This window comes from Clupea harengus, chromosome 19, assembly GCF_900700415.2.
Source record: "Clupea harengus chromosome 19, Ch_v2.0.2, whole genome shotgun sequence".
Lineage (NCBI taxonomy): Eukaryota > Metazoa > Chordata > Actinopteri > Clupeiformes > Clupeidae > Clupea > Clupea harengus.
In genome coordinates, this window is record NC_045170.1 from 16089243 (window position 1) to 16105463 (window position 16221).

The 16221-nt window shown below is 44.3% G+C and overlaps 1 protein-coding gene across 1 annotated transcript in view; it reads left to right on the forward strand.

Annotated features, from left to right (window-relative positions):
- Positions 1-2916: 2916 nt before the first annotated feature.
- Positions 2917-16221, forward strand: part of trioa (trio Rho guanine nucleotide exchange factor a) — a 105431-nt gene continuing 92126 nt past the window's right edge. The window contains exon 1 of the mRNA XM_031586749.2: positions 2917-3305. Within this exon, the coding sequence (XP_031442609.1) occupies positions 3236-3305 (70 nt within the window). The 5' untranslated portion in view covers positions 2917-3235. The remainder of the gene's footprint in view (positions 3306-16221) is intronic.

Sequence of the window (16221 nt, forward strand, 5' to 3'; positions counted from 1 at the left end):
TGTACAGATATACGGAAAGAAAAGGTGGGATGAGAGGTGGAATATGATCTGGTCGGATGAGTAATGCTTTCTTGATTTCCCGACAAACGAATCACGTGGATGAGGAGATCCTAACCAAAATCCATGCCACCGCCTGCATAAGTTGCTCACTTTTCTGTAATGGTGACATTTCTGTTATGATGAACACCACTGCCAACATTTACATTACTACAATGGCAAGTGCTTGTACAACACACAGACAATGTCAAGCAGTATTTAATGACTCTGAGATCAGCTTTTGGCTGCGGCAATCTTTTTCTGTGTTTGTATACCAACTCTGAGGAACACTGAGCACCGCTGAACAATTCCCCCATCTCATTGAATTCCATCTCTACTTTGAGATGGCTGTTCTCTTAACAACCACTAGAGGCAGCATAGGACCAGAATCCTACTTATAGTTCAGTAGAATCCCAAAAGTATGGGTCCTATTTAATCAAGCACAACAGCATTTTTCTATACTGCTAGTTTTGAGACTAACAACTTTATTCAAATTGTCAAGATGGTTAATTGCGATAAATATAATACATTTATATGCATTTCAACCCCAGGGGAGAGCTGGAAACATAGTTTGACCTTTGTAGCATATTAAATTCAATCATCGTATAAATGTATGCAACTTTTAATTAGTCACACCACTGTATTACGTGCTGTTTTAGAGTAACCACGGGTAACTTACCCTAAAATATATTTTACAGTGCAGTATTGCTGAAATATGCTTAACATAGGTTTTTCACATATATGGCCAAAATATATCACAGCTGTTTGTGTGGGGCTAGATATCCAAACTGTAGTCTCTGCATAATATGGCACAAAACTGATGAAAGATCATCTAATTGATTACAGTCCTGTTCTCTTGGCCGAACTATTCTGGAATGTCTGTGCATCTTCTGCCAATAACTGTCAATGTAGAAGAATTTGAAAAATATTTAAAGGTATTTTTCACCTATCTATTCAACCCATGGCAGTGCTCATTCACAAAAGGGCAGTTATCTCCATGTTAAGTATTAAGATCTAGGTTAACGGACACTGACTTATTTTGGGTTCCTCTGAACAATATGTGTCAACAATTGTGTGTCGGTATTGGCTTCCTGTGAGTGTTCTAACTTGACATAAGACTTCTAAAACAGGAGTTTAATCATACTAAATTGTCATTGTCCTCTACATGGAACTTCAGTTGTGGGGACAAAGTGAACTTGCATTTTATATTATAAATCAGGGATGGTGAGACATTCAACTAAATGTGTGATGATTTTGTCACCAAAATGTTTATGTAAACATTATGGAAACTCCACAGAAAGTCAACAGTCAGAATAACTCAAGTTTAAAGTAAAAATGACTGTTCTCAAGGTATCATCTGTCTCTTGGCGTGAAGTTTAGTTCTGACACAATAGCAGACACACACCTACAGTGAATATATTATTTCTCTTCACCACTGATCTATAATAAAACCAACTTCCCCCCTAAATCTGTTAGATTCACACTCAATTATGGCCGAAGGTTGTTGATATTTGAGTGCAACAGCCAATCAAATTACACCCCTCCCTGCCGTGATCCCGAACCAACATGTTGACTGGCTAGAATAGTGTCTGGCACAGTCTGGGCAACTTTGTTTGTTTCCCATTTGCAGAGCCAGGACAGTGCACAAACAGATTTTTGAGCGCACACACTGGACAAGCAACTAGAGGAGAGTGAGGAGAATTTAGCTGAATTTGACTACAATTTTAATAGATTACGATCAAGGACTGCATCTCTAATGGACAATTGATGAATTGTTCCTTTAAGTTTTGTCCTCAGGAGGGCACTATTTTACATTTTTCATACAATCAGACAGATTGTGAAGAAAAGTTGAATAAAGGATGTGTATTACTGCAGTGCACAGTGTACACTCCCAGTCGTTAGGGGATAATCAACATATCCTTTAGTATGTTCGTAATGATATAGACTTTAGCAGATGTTCACCAAAGGTCAACTCAATGATAGTTCTATGAAGAAAGCTATTTGTAGCCTAGATACGATTTACTAACAATGCTCACAATTAGGCAATATTGTTATGCTGGATGTAAATTAGCTTTCTCAGCGGCTTACATATATAAGCTGATTGAGGGCTAAAAAAGTGTATGAACTGTTAAGAGGTTCAAAAGACTTAATTCAATATGTAGAGTATTACATGTGTGCATGTTTGTGTAGTATGTCTAATGTAGGACACTCACTCAGCATAAAGGTTACTTTTTTTGTTTGCAGGCTGTCAGCCAGATGTAGAAGTATATTAGTTTGCATTAGTGTAACTAATTCTGTGAAACATTTATTCCCAGGCTATGTTGGCTAGCCCACATACAAAAATGCACCATTTGTGAATCTATAGCCAACGTGTCTGTGTGCCTTTTTCATCCTTAGTCCTGTTTCATCAGATGGCCTTTCATTTTTAAGGGAGAAGATTTCTAGGGTAGAGTGCTCCCATTAGTTCAGGCTACTTGTACAAATTGGGGGTCTGCAGAACAGCAGGCAAAGCCTGTGATTTTTATTTTGTCTTGAATGGTGAATCATTCCATCAAATGTGTTTAACTACTTGACACAAACTGTCAGAGATTTTAAGAGGCCATTAGAAGATCAGTGGACTCCACAACATGAGTAGAACATTCCAAAAAAATTCAAAGGGATCTTTTGTTCAATAAGGATGTCCAACTCAGACACACAAGCATAGGTGACCTCGAAGAGTGTATGCCTGATTTTGGAAGAAGAGGTGTTATGTGCGTTTGTTTTAATTAAATGTTTAAAAACGTTCAAATGTTTTGCTGTGCCCCTGAAGTTCTAAGAATCTTTCTCCGATATAGTGTGGACTAAATCAGTGTCAAAGCTTCATTAGGAATTTAGTAACTTGTTCACTGACTGCCCTTATTTCCCTCATTTCCGGAGCTTCTAGGCGACCCATCGAATCAATCCCACCTCCCTCTCCCATCTTCCACGATTCTCCTTTTCGGCTTGACTCGGAAGAGCCGCCGGCCGGCGCTGTTAATTTGTATTATTCAAGATGGAGGTTTGCTGATGGTCTCTAGCATCGAGAAGTGATCTGTTCCGTCCCCGTGTGTCACAGCAGACGCCACTGTAAAGGGACGGATTTTTCCTCACGTACGCCCTAATACGCTGGAAGGAGAAAACTTCACATTTGGGATATTAGCTCGTGTCTTTCTGAACAGCAATGAGCTCGGGGGAAGGGGCCGAGGAGACGGCAAAGGACGCGGCCGACATAGCGGCGTTCTTCAAATCAGGTAAGCCCAAAAACGAGTCAGGGCGGACTGATTGAGGATAGCCTCAGAGTCGTCCGTGCGAATGCTGCAAGACATTGTTCCCATTAGCTAATAAGCTAACTAGCCAGAAGCTGCTTTACCATTTTGACTCAATGGATAGTGGGTGGGGAGAAATTATTTGTTAAACACTTAACATAACATAATAAAGCACATTACTCAGGGGGAAAAAACAATGAATTTCATATAGGTTAAGTAGCTAATTATTCTCTGCATTTGTGCACTCTGCAGACTAGGATGCTATCTCACTAGATTGTGTCTGGATTTTAGCTCTAGGTTCGAGCCACAGTCATTTATCCTAACGCTAGCTAGAATTGAGTAATTTGTTAGCCACGGCGACGTTCTGATCAGAAGAAGAAGCTATGCTAACCAGCTAAATGACTGCTGGCTGGAAAAGATGAAATCGGGGCAATGCCAACTGTACACACGCATGATATTTAGAAATCACTGCCAAATACAATGCTTGTTTAAGTAATGCAGACAAATGCTGTGTGATATATGGGCTACATTGGGAAAATATCATTGCTGTTAATATTTGATTTTGCTGAATACCCCTATTAGACATGTTCATAGGAAATTGTAGCTGTTTTTTCGCTAACCGTAGTTTTGTGGGCCATAACTAGCCAGCTAGCGAGCCGTTGATATAGGCTGTAATGCAAGCAAGGGGAGCTAGTTAGCAGTGTAAACAATGCCGTGGCGTGGCACAGCTAACGTCTCCTATGTTTCATCGGAATTGTATGAAGATAGGCAAACGTTCAGCTACATTGGCATTAAACACAGAAATATATCAATTATAAGAAATGAACCTTGCTTTGATGCACCACGAATATGTTCTGCAATCCTACAATAATCTTGGTCAATGGCAGACCGTCTTGCCAAGCCCTGTGTATTCGAAATGTGCTGAACAGCTGGTCAGTTAGCAGACGGTTGCTATCTGAGTTACTGGGTCAATGGCTTATTAGCCGATCAGCTTACTGCACCAGTGTGTATCAGTGCCGTGACTTCTTAAGGGCGTCATTTTTGACGTTCAGCCTTGTTGTCAAGGGTCTGCGGTTTACATTACAGTATGAAACGTTGTCTTAACAGACATCGTGGGGCCTGTATGTCACTTGTGCTTGCTAGCTGGCTAGCTAGCTAGCAAAGGTAGCGCAAAGCGATGTCATCGAATGGTCATTTTGGTGTAAGGCGCTGTGTAGGCCGTTGTTCCCCTTTACTGCCCATGGTTGTTCCACATTTGTAAAGCTTAGTGTTAAATTGCTACATTGTCGCAGATAGGTTTTGTCACTGCGTAATAATACAGTGACTGCATGACTCATGGTCTGGATGTTATGGTCAGTGTCAGCGAATTAATGTACATCAAAAAAGACATGGCGTGTTTGTTTTGAACAAACTCAACAATATGGGTGGTGGCAATGAGTGCAGTGCTGACGTTCACTCATCTGTCCATGCATTATTGTCTTTTAGCGTTTGTATTGACAGCAGGCTAAATGTATTCTTAATACTGTATGACTTGTGGGGTACATTTCACTGATCGGTTTGCTACTCTACTGCGGTTGTCCATAGAAGACCACTTAACATCACTGCCACATTTCGGCCTTTGAGCAAGTGTAGCCTTCTTAGCTGAGCATTCTAACAAACCAAATGGATAAAATGACGACAAAAGACGCCGGGGTCCAGATGTTGGAGCAAAATGCCTCTTTTTCTGGATAGGACAAATATTCACACTCAGACGCAAGAGTGGCATTCACAACCAAAGCAAGGTGATTGTGGAGGCTGCAACAAAAACCACATCCAGAAGTGGTTCCGTGGTTTTGGTGTCTTGTGTTGACTATTGTATTCGGGTGCGCATGCACATCTTTACCACATTTTCTCGTTTGTCAATTTTTTTTTAATATCTTTTGTTTTAAGTAAACTAATATTTTTTTCTGTGCGTTATTTTGTGAGGATCAGCATTTAACGTTATACTTGAGGGCATGCTGTCTGAATGCGTTTGGAAATACAATTCCATTATCCATGTCAGCTCTCTGCTGGCTCTCCCCCCATTAAGTCCGGTGAATCAGCATCCTCCGAGCACTGCGCCTCATCCCTCAATTGCACTTCCATCTCCGATAACTCATCGCGCTATGCTCAGTCATGGCTCGGGAGCCTACTATGGGGCTCGCGTCTTGTTGCGGGCGTCTGTTTTTGAGAGCCGCCAGCGAGTTTGTCTAGCCGGTACTATCTTTATGACGACTGCTATAGGGTTGATTGACAGCTTCTGGTTGAGTCACTGTAATGGGGGGTGCGGCTGTCGGTTGAACAACAATAAGTTGGAGTTTTGGCTTTCCTGAAGGTGTATGTGAAGTCTATAGAAATATGTAATGATGGCTTGTTGGAACACTGTAAAATGTGTCCCTATATGCTATTGGAATTATTACTTTTGGACTGCGGACATGCCAGAGGCCATGTTAAAACAATAGATATTTTTTGGAGAAACGTCACGGATATGCTTACATACAGAGATCCTTACCCTTCTACAATGTGTGTGCCCCTCGCCCTCCCCACTCATCTGTTGCTATGCTTGTAGCCTGTTTGCTGGTTACCCCATCGCTCACTCCCCTGTTATTGTACACTGCCATGTTTGAACATGCACAGACCCACAGGCTGTGTTTTTTTCTCTTCTACACCCTCTTTACCTTCCTCCTTCTCTGTCTCTCTCTCTCTCCCTCTCCCTCTCCCCCTCTCTCTCTCTCTCTCTCCCTCTTGCGCTCTCTCCCTCTCGTGCTCTCTCTCTCTCGCTCTCTCGCTCTCTCGCTCTCTTTCTCTGTCTCTCTGGCTTGTTGTTCTATTTACTGAGTTGGCAGCAGATTGAAGCTTCTGCTTTGACTTGCTGTGCTTATCCCGCACGTTTTACCGACTGGATCTATCACCAGCGCATGGGCAACGAATGTCGGCCAACTGTCCAAACAGCTCACTTAACGAATATATGAAAAAAGAACAGAAACAAATGACAGCATCAGTCTCTGTTGGTGCGAAATACCTCTGTCTGTGTTTTTATCCTGTGTGTTTAGAAAAAAATTAAAAACATTTTTTAAATAAAGTTTGAGCCCTTTTAATGCTACATACCAAGTCCCCCACGTTGCTCTTTACAGTAGGCTTTAGAATGTGGATGTGCACGGCCATTAGAGCAGCTCTAGATCTTGCGCCTTGCCTAAGAGCCCAAACCCTTGATGCCTATTGATTATTTGATGTTGGATGTTGATAAAGCCTTCAGTGCTCCTCTGTAGGTGATTAATCGCAGGGCTGTCCGGCCCTCTGTGTCTGCCTTCATGATGAGTTGAGCGGGGGATGTTTTACCGGTGCATTCTGGGGGATGTTTTTTAGCATTCAGCAGACGGCAGACCAAAGGACCACTGGCTGCGATTTGCGATGGATGATTTGTGTGGGGCCCCTTATTCGTTTGTGCAAAGGATTTTCAAGGTCTGGTTCTGTAGACCCAGTTTAATGAGGTGGGGTGGCCTGGAGTTGAAACCTATGATATTTGGGTTGATATTCAAACAACCCAACCAGACAGTGATCAGGACAACAATTTTTACCTGGCACTCTTATTTTTAAGTAGGTGTTTACCTTAACTAATTTGTCTACTTGTAACACTGGTGTTTGAGTGTTGATGTATGTAATTGAATTGTTTCTGTGTTGGCACTCCGTGGCAGCAGTGGAGGTAGTAGAAAAGGCAGCAGAGGGTTTTTATTGCTGGGATTTATTTTTTTCTTCTTTGTCAATCTGTGGCCGGCAGCCACGCCTTCCGTTGGCGGCTGCCGCTGTGATAAATTCCCCCTGACACCCGAGACGTCGTGGCTGAGATCGAGGAGTTCGCATGACCAGGATACCTAGAGAGCGGCAGCACGTCTCCACCGTGCTCTACCCAGTACCCCCCCCCCTCTCTTCTCTTCCTCTATCTGCTCATCTTCTCCTCCTCTTTCTCCCCTCTCCTTGTTTCTCTGTGAGCCTTTGTGGTTCTTCGTGCATCCCCTCTGGTTTTTTCACTGCTCTGATTCTGTCCTTTGAGCTCCTCTCCTCCTTTCAGTCTGATTTCTCTCTCTCTCTCTCTCTCTCTCTCTCTCTCTCTCTCTCTGTCTTTCTGTGTGGTGAGCAAAGGTCGTGTTGACCTACATTCGCTCAGCCCAGGATGGTACACAGTCTCCCCCCCCCCCCCTGCCTCGGTCTCCTGCTGCAACCTAACGATAGGCTCCTCATTATTCCGGCCCAGACAGAGCAGGAGCATGAGAGAGCAAGATTGAAGAAGAAGAAGGAGAAGAAGAAGAAGAAATAACGTATCATAAGTTCGTATCAAGGGTGAGGCACACAGTGCAATGAGAACTAGAGCGAAGGTGAGATGTATAGCGATAGACACCGAGAAAGACAGCCCACTGTCAGCATCTCGCCATGTGTATAGGAATGTTTGTTTGCAGCGACGGTGCCCCGTCTTGGTTTGAGGATCCATCTAAACGCATTAGTTCTCTTTGGGAGGGTTGGGGCGGGGGCTATCATTAGATTACAGCCAGCCCCAAATCTAATCACAGCCACGGATTTACAGCCTCTGCACAGAAACGACTTCTATAACCCCCCCCAACCCCCCCACATCTAATCTGCCCTATGCTTGAGGCATGTGTGCCTTCCACCTTAAGGCTGAATGGCCAATTCTGGGCCTTGGGGATGATCCTATATCCAACGGTGATTATGTGTGTTTGATAATATGGCCTCCATAGGCGGATTGGGTTCTAAGCCTGTGAGTAGATTTGGCCCCTCTGCTGCTATGTGTGTGGGGTCTGTGGAGTCTGTTTTTTTCGTCTGTTGGTCCGATGCGATCACTTCTCCTGTAGTAGGGTTAACTGTATCTCTTCCAACCTTTGGGGAAGTTAAAGGCATTGTTTGCTCCTTAAATTTCAACCGAAAGGGGAACTGCCAGATTCGTCTGTGCTGTAATGCGGAGACCAGCAGCTTCTGTGTGTGTGTGTGTGTGTGTGTGTGTGTGTGTGTGGGGGGGGTGGGGTTGTTGTTAGTTTGCCATGTTCTGAGTGTAGGTTTAGAATTGGTGCTGCAGAGCATAGCTGTAGTTTTCTCACCCCTCAATCTGGCTGGCCTGAATACGTGCGTCTGTGTGTGTTTTGGTAAGAAAGAGAGAGGCAGAGACCTGGGTATCCCTGTGAATCCACAGTCTGTCCGCAGCCACTGAGGCATTCCGTCATTTGCCTAGCAAGTCTGGAGCTTGGGAAACAAACAGCAGAGATAGAGAGGGAACGAGGCTTCGTCATTTTAAAACGAAAACCATCTCTGTCCAGACAAGCGTTTTAGCTTCTAGAAAAGGCTCACGTGATGGGAGCGCACTGAACCAGGGAAGGATACATCGTCACTGATAAGACCCAGTCAGGAAGCGAACATTTCCAATAGTCTGGGTTTCAGCCCGTCCAGACTAAAACGCGACCCAGGAGTTTTCAAACTGAAACGGGACCAGCAGCGTTTGAAAATCTCCATTTTAGGGGCTCGAAAACTCCAGAGTAGTATGGACGGCAGGCGTAAACGTAGCAAAAGTTATGCGTTTTAAGACTAAAACCTTTTAGTGTGGATGTAGCCAAAGAGAGAAGATAAGAGGGAGTGAGGGAGAAAGAAATGGAGAAAGAGAGACAGAGAAATTTAGGCAGAAGCCAAGTGATGGGAGGATGGCTAGAGGAGTAAAAAAATGAAAGAGGGCAGGTGAGAGGATGGAGAGGGACGGAAAGATGGGAGAAGGAAGGGGACCATGAAGAAAGCAGGCGAGCGAGTAAGGCAGAGAATACCTGAGGATAGACGTTCATAGCTGGGACAGTGAGTGTGTAGTGTGCTTGTGTGTGTGTTCTGTTGTTTCCCAGCGGGTCACCAGCTCTGGCAGCCGCTGGTGTCTGCTCCAGTCTCACTCCACTACAGCACAGAACCTTCTGGCAAGAGGAAGTGAGCTCAGTAAGGGCGCTCTCTCTCTCTCTCCGTCTCTCTCTCTCTGTGTGTTTGTGCTTCCCCTAAATATAGTAGTGGGTGTGTGTATGTGGAGAGGGGTGTGGACGAGTGTGTGGGAGGACACACACTCACACACTCACTCACACACTCACTCACACACACACACACTCACACTCACTCTGTGGCTCGCCTCTGTGTTCTCTAGTCTGATCTGGGGAGGACGTGTATTAAGTTGTAAACCTGAAGGTGCCAGTATGGTACTCCGACTCCGTTACGGATGGGCGGGCGGACGGATAGGACGGACTAATAAGCATTTTTGTTGCCTTTATGGTTCTCCGAAGGCTGGGGGTGCTGAAAACAATTCACCGCCAGGACAGTAGGTGGAGAAGCGATTTTTTGTCGAAGACACGTTGCTTTGTAGCGTCTTTGTAAATTAGAAATCGTCGTTGTTTATCTCCCTCCTCCCATCACACGTGTGATCCTCCTACCAGCTGTCACTAGTCAGACGATAAGTGCAGCAGGTGTAGTCACATGATATTATATTTAAGAGTGTGTCTAATGCTATATAACCACCTGAAAGGGCAAACTTATCTCTATCATGGTAGGTATTATTTGTGGGGAAAATAGTAGCACTCTATAACAAAATGATATGCTTATCTTATATACACTATAGAAACTATTAAAAAACGATTCCATGAAATGAATACGTTCTTATTTTCTTTGGTATTTTTGTCATACTCAGATTTGCAATGATGATTGCTGGGTAATATGTATGTTGTGGTCCAATGTCAAGTCTCTATTTGATCATGTGACGAGAGGATGGTATAGCTGGTATAGGCACAGATCTGAATGTCAAGACCGACAAGCTGACAGTGTGGTACAAGTTCACACCTCTCATGAACCAGTTCAAAGTTCAGTTCATACAAGTAAACATGAATAGTTCACGTTCATAGTTCACCATTTAAATTCTGAACCAGTTCATAGTTCAGTTTATAGTTTTAGAGTGGAAAGTGAGAATGAAAGACTTCACTTGTTTTTTATAGAAAACTTTATCCATCACTACCCTTTGCGTTAAACTGCACTTCATGTGTATTAATTCCTAAAATAATAATATTTTTTTTATTATTATTGCAACCACCCTGTCAATTTCCCCCTACCGCAGCGTTTCTCGAAGTGTGGGGAGAGCCCAACTGGTGGGTCGCAGAGACGTGACAGGTGGGGCGCAAATGGAGATGAGCAGGACATTTTTCCCGTTGCAATGCCTTCCTTTTATAGACAGTAACGATAATATACCCCCATCGCACTAAACAACCACACTCAAACAAAGAAATATTGTATTGTTAGAAACAATAGCAGGGCAGAGCACACGGATAATCCATAATCAGCATCTTGGCAAATTGAGAGACTGCGGCCTGCGCGATAAAGCATTCCATATTTAAAACATCTTAATAAGTAGTGAAGTCAACGTGTCTGCTTCACATGATGGAGAAGTTTGTTTATTGACACATCTTTTAAGGACGGCCACAGCGCTTTAAAACGAAGTGTTTAAAAGGTTACATTATTCAAAGGTGGAAGGTTGGTCAGTAATCAGCCTAGAGAGATAACTGAACAAAACTCTACTCGCTTGCCTCACGGGTGCAATACCATATGCCGTTTAATCATATTTGATAGAATGAAGGACAAATGAGTTGTGAATAATATCACCGAGTTTGAAAGGTATTGGTCCGGTAATAGCCGCGTGACAGCTGTGTGTTTTCTGTGTGTTTTAAGCAAATACAATGTGTGTGCGCCGAGTTGCGTAGAGGCAGAGAGCGGTATTGCAGAAAAATTATAACTCGCAACATATTGAAAAAAACAACTCCATTTTTTTGAGCTGTGAACTTGGTTCTAAATTTTGAATTATAAACTATGAACTGAACTAGTTCATTTTAAAATTTGTGAACTATGAACTGAACTAGTTCATGTAGAAAGTGAACTTTCCCAACACTGGAACATGTTTGCTTCATATAATGCAGAAGTTTGTTTTTGAGAGTAAATTAAATAACTTTGTGCACTTAACGTTTTTTTTTTTAAAAAGAAACTTTTCATCTGGAGAGTTTAAAACGACACTTAATGAGGGGAAATGTACTGTATGGAGATATTTCTGTCGGAAGGCATCATAGTAGATGCGGATTCTAATGAGGCTGTTTGATATATCCAATGTAAGAAGTGTGAAGCTTTAATGAAATATGATTGATGCCATCCTCTTTCTCCACAACAACATGGATTAAGTCTCGATGGTTGGACTATGTAGATAGTTTTATAACGAATGTGGCCGTGTACTTACATTTTTCAAGAAAAAAACTGATCTTCAATGGTAAGACTTGTTTTATTCGTGCCTCTTCTGGTGTAGCATATAACGTGAGTTTTATTTAGGCATAACAGATGCCTAGCGTGTGTAATGTGTAGACCATTTCATTCCGTTCTTGCAATGTGAATAATTTTATTTCAATATGCTTATCTCCCTCTTGTGCGCGCTTGTGCGTTTAACACGGCTTGTTTGTGTGAGCGACTAAATATTTTACTTGCTGTCGGGCTCGGGTCGGGCGTTTTTGAGAATAAAATAACTTCACATTTAGGATAACAGCCTTCTTCCTGTTGCGGGAATTTGTTTGTGTCAACGCGTGTGACAACGCGATTACAACGCGATTACAGGCAAGTTTAAAAGAAATTAACTGTATGGAGATATTTCTGTCAGATGGCATCATAGTCGATGCAGATTCTAATGAGGCTGTTGGATATGTCCCATGATATGATATGAATGAATATGTCCAAAGGTTGTTTGGACAAAATATTTTAATTGCTGTCTGCTCCTGCCGGGCTCTGGCACTACTCTGTCAGATGCTGGCGCTCATGTGGGTTTTAAATATGGCGGTATTGTGATATATAGGGAACAAAACAGGAAACAGTCGCAGTCTTTAGTGTCCAGCTCTACCGCTGCAGATATCGCTCGCCAAGAATTGGCAGTCATTCGCGCATCTTTGTAATCTTTTAGCGATGTGTTATAGAGGTGAGGATATTTCCGGACCTCTTCCACAATGCGCTCTTCGATGTTCGTGATCTCCGACTTCTTAAGTTTTTTGTGGATTTTAAACATGGCGGTATTGTGATATATAGGGAATGAAACAGGAAACGCGAGGTCCAGAAATGTCAGATTCCGGAAATTATGTCGTAGCGGACCAATCACGGCCAAGGGGTATCCGTCGCTGTACAGCACGTCATGACGGACCGACAGGAATTTCAATGGTGCACGGGAGGGCTCTCCGAGGGCCCCGGAGAGGGCGTTCCACCTACGTATAGGCGTTCCCATGTGTCCGTAAACGTGTAGTACGGAGTACCATATAAGCGCCCTGAGAGTGCTTTAGTTCCTTATCTGTGTCGTAAAAGGCAGGGGAAGATTACAGGCAAATCTGCAGGAAGAGAAAAAGCTCTTGGTCTCTCCTCTACGAGTGTGAATGTGTGTCTCTCTTTAATGAGACCTCTCTTTCTCTTCACTCTTTCTCTTTCTCTCTCTCTCTCTCTCTATCTCTGTCACGGTTCTCTTTGTCTTCTGTAAATCCCTCCTGTGGTTGCTCTCTCTTTCTCTCCCTGCGTCATCTCACTGTAACTGTGTTGTTCCATCTCTCTCATTTTCCCATGCTTTCTTTCTCTTCTTCTACCTCTCTCCCTCTTTCTCTCCCTCTCTAACCTGGCCAGCGTGACTGGTAATTGGTGTGGGCTTGTGGTGAATTTGTGTTGCTGCCATGCTACTGTTTGTGTCTGTGTGTGTCTGTGTGTGTGTCTGTGTAGGACACGGCTCACATCATGCTGGCCCAGTTCCTGCTCCACTGAAGCCCACAGCTATGGCACAGGCCCCTCTGGATTTGGCAGCCAGTGCTGGGTCACCCTCTCTGAGCTGCCTCTCTGGTGCCTCTGTCTGTGCTGCTCTGCTGTGTTGAAGCACGTCTCTGTGCTAGCGCCGGTGTCTCTGTGCTAGCGTGGGTGTCCCTGTGCTTGCGCTGGAGTGTCTGCTAGCGGCGGTGTCTCTGTGCTAGCATCGGTTTCTGTGTCTCTGTCCTGCTCTGCTTTGCTGCAGGGCATCTCTGTGCGAGCTTCAGTGTCTCTGGGCTGCAGCACAGTTCCTGTCGATGTCTGTGCAGGTCTGCTAAGTTGCAGCATGCTTCTGTGTTGGGTGAGCTTCCTCGCGCTGTCTCTTGGTGCCTTTGTCTGCCCTGATCTGCTGTGTTGCAGTGCTTTGCCGACTCTGATCAGTGTGTCTGTGCGGTATCCATGTTTTTCTCTGTGCTGTGTTCCTGTTGAGCGCACATCCCCACAGGTCCCCAGTGGACCCTGCTGAGTGGACCATAAAGGCCTTCCTTTGCACCGGTCACATTCTAGCCACAAAATGATTTCTTGGCTGCTTTGAGATGCCGTTTGTTGGCGCAGTATTTGTGTACCGTATTTCATCTATATGTCGTCATCCTACTTTACTGTATGATTGTGTGTTTGTTTTTTGTGTACCTGTGTGTGTGTGTGTTTCTGTGCCTCTTGTTTGTGCTTAGTTCTGAAGAGAGAACAAGGAGAGAGTGTGGTGAGGAAGGGGACGTTTTTTTGAATGTGGGGGGTTCCCTGCCTATGTTGCTGTTGTGGTAAATCCTCTATGTTGTGGTGTTTTTTAATTTTTTAATTTTCCCCAACACAGGAAGGGGGGGGGGGGGGCTGCTGCTGCTGTTGTTTAGAAAATCTTAATGACCAGAGAACCTGCTGTGAAATTAGGACAGCTAAAAAGACTAACCACAGATGAATAAATGCATGCATGCACACGTGTGTGTCACACACACACACACACACACACACACACACACACAAAAACACAAACAAACTGGACCAGTGATGAGACAAACCACTTGTTAGTCACCTTCCACCTATGCCTGATTACCACAGAAAAGGCAGCATGCCTCCATCACCTCAGGGTCCTTGTTTTGACACACACCGTGTTCCTTCCAGCTGATGTGAGTGCTTGACACGACCCCCGCTTCTGAGGATTCATTTTTATGGATGCTATTTAACATTATGAAATTACAGCTCAGTAATGAAGATGCACAACCAAGCATTTGCACAAATCAGGGTTATGTTAGAATGCCCCCAAACAGATATTCAGAGGAATTAAATCAGCGTAGCATTTGAAGTGTTTACATGTTTAAACACTGGAGAGTTGATTAGCTTAAGATGATGCGAGCCGGTGTTTGTGATACGACTCAAATGTGTCTGTGAGGCGGATGAGGAGGTTGGACAGATCACAAGGTTTTATTTGATGTCTAAAGGTCATACAGTAATTCAGATTCACGCTGTTGTGGCCTACAGCTGTAGTTAACCCTGTTTATAATGAATGGAAGGAAATTACTGTGTGTGTGTGTGTGTGTGTGTGAGATATGGTGAGATGTTCTGTATTTTTTGCGTCACAACATTGGCATTGCTTCATTATTAAGTTGTAGGTCTACAGGGCTGTTGTAGTACTTCTGTGGGTGCTTTGCAGTTAGAAGTGTGTGTGTGTGTGTGTGTGTGTGTGTGTGTGTGTGTGTGTGTGTGTGTGTGTGTGTGTGAGAGAGAGAGTAGGTACCAAACCCTCCCCCCATCCCCATTAAACTGCTGTTACCACAGTAACGACATGCACCCCCCCCCCCCCCCCCCCTCATTACTTTTGCATCTGAGCCCAATGCACTAGGCGTCGCAGCAGATCCTATGCATCTGCTTTTTAATGCAAAACTAATGATCTCTGCTACTTTATGTCTCCTCTCTCTCTCCTCTTGCTGTGCGCGCACACACACACACACACACACAGACACACACACACACACACACACACACCCAACCTCTGCGAATGACACACACACCTCCTCAGCGGTACATATTTAAGGGGCTTAAGGAGACATGAATTCCCGTCTCTGAGAAGGGTTTCGATGGAGCGTTTCTTTCAGACATTCTTCTTAACTCGTCCACGACAGCGGCAATTGTTTTTTGTGTCCTCCGGATCCAAGGCAGGGAAGCCATCCACATGAAGCGCAGGAAGAGAAAGGGATGAAAGGGGGAAGACAGGAGCGGAGGAAAAGAGCGACGACTCAGACAGGGATAGAATGAAAATAGAACAGAGAGAGAGAAGGAGAGAGGTAGGTAAAGAGGGGTGTAGGAACAGGATGCAGACCCCCCCCCCCCGCCCCTTTTGAACTCACTCACTCTATCTTTCCCCTCCTCTCTCTCTCTCTGCCTCTCTCTGCCCTGTTTTACTTTGACTGATTCCTGTTTGTCTGTCCCTTGCAGACAGACTGGCCTCAACAGATGCGCGTACACACACACACACACACACACACACACACACACACACACACACACACACACACGGTCTGCTTCAGGCCTCCTGTTTCTATGTGCATCATTCTTTCGTTACATCACTTTGTCATTTTACGGTCTGAGTGGTCCACTAGTACATTCCCCTGACCTCAGACACACACACACACACACACACACACCTCCTTAGAGGATGGCCCGTTTTGTCTTGTCTTGGTGTCTAATTGTGTGTGTGTGTGTGTGTGTGTGTGTGTTTGTGTCTGTGTCTTTCTCTGTCTGTACATGTGTTTGACTTGGGCTTTCTTTGTGTTGACGTCTGTCACAGTCTCTCCCTCTGTGCCTGTGTTTGTCTGTGTGTTTGGGTTCCAGTTTTGTGTGTGTGTGTGTCCCAGCTCAAAGGTGGTTGGCTGTCGAGTCATTTTCTTACATGCCTGGCTGTTGAGCTGTACCTCTCGGGAAACCAGACAGGAACCACACACACACACACACACACACACACACACACACACTCACACACACTCCCTGTCACCATTTCCCATAAGTGATA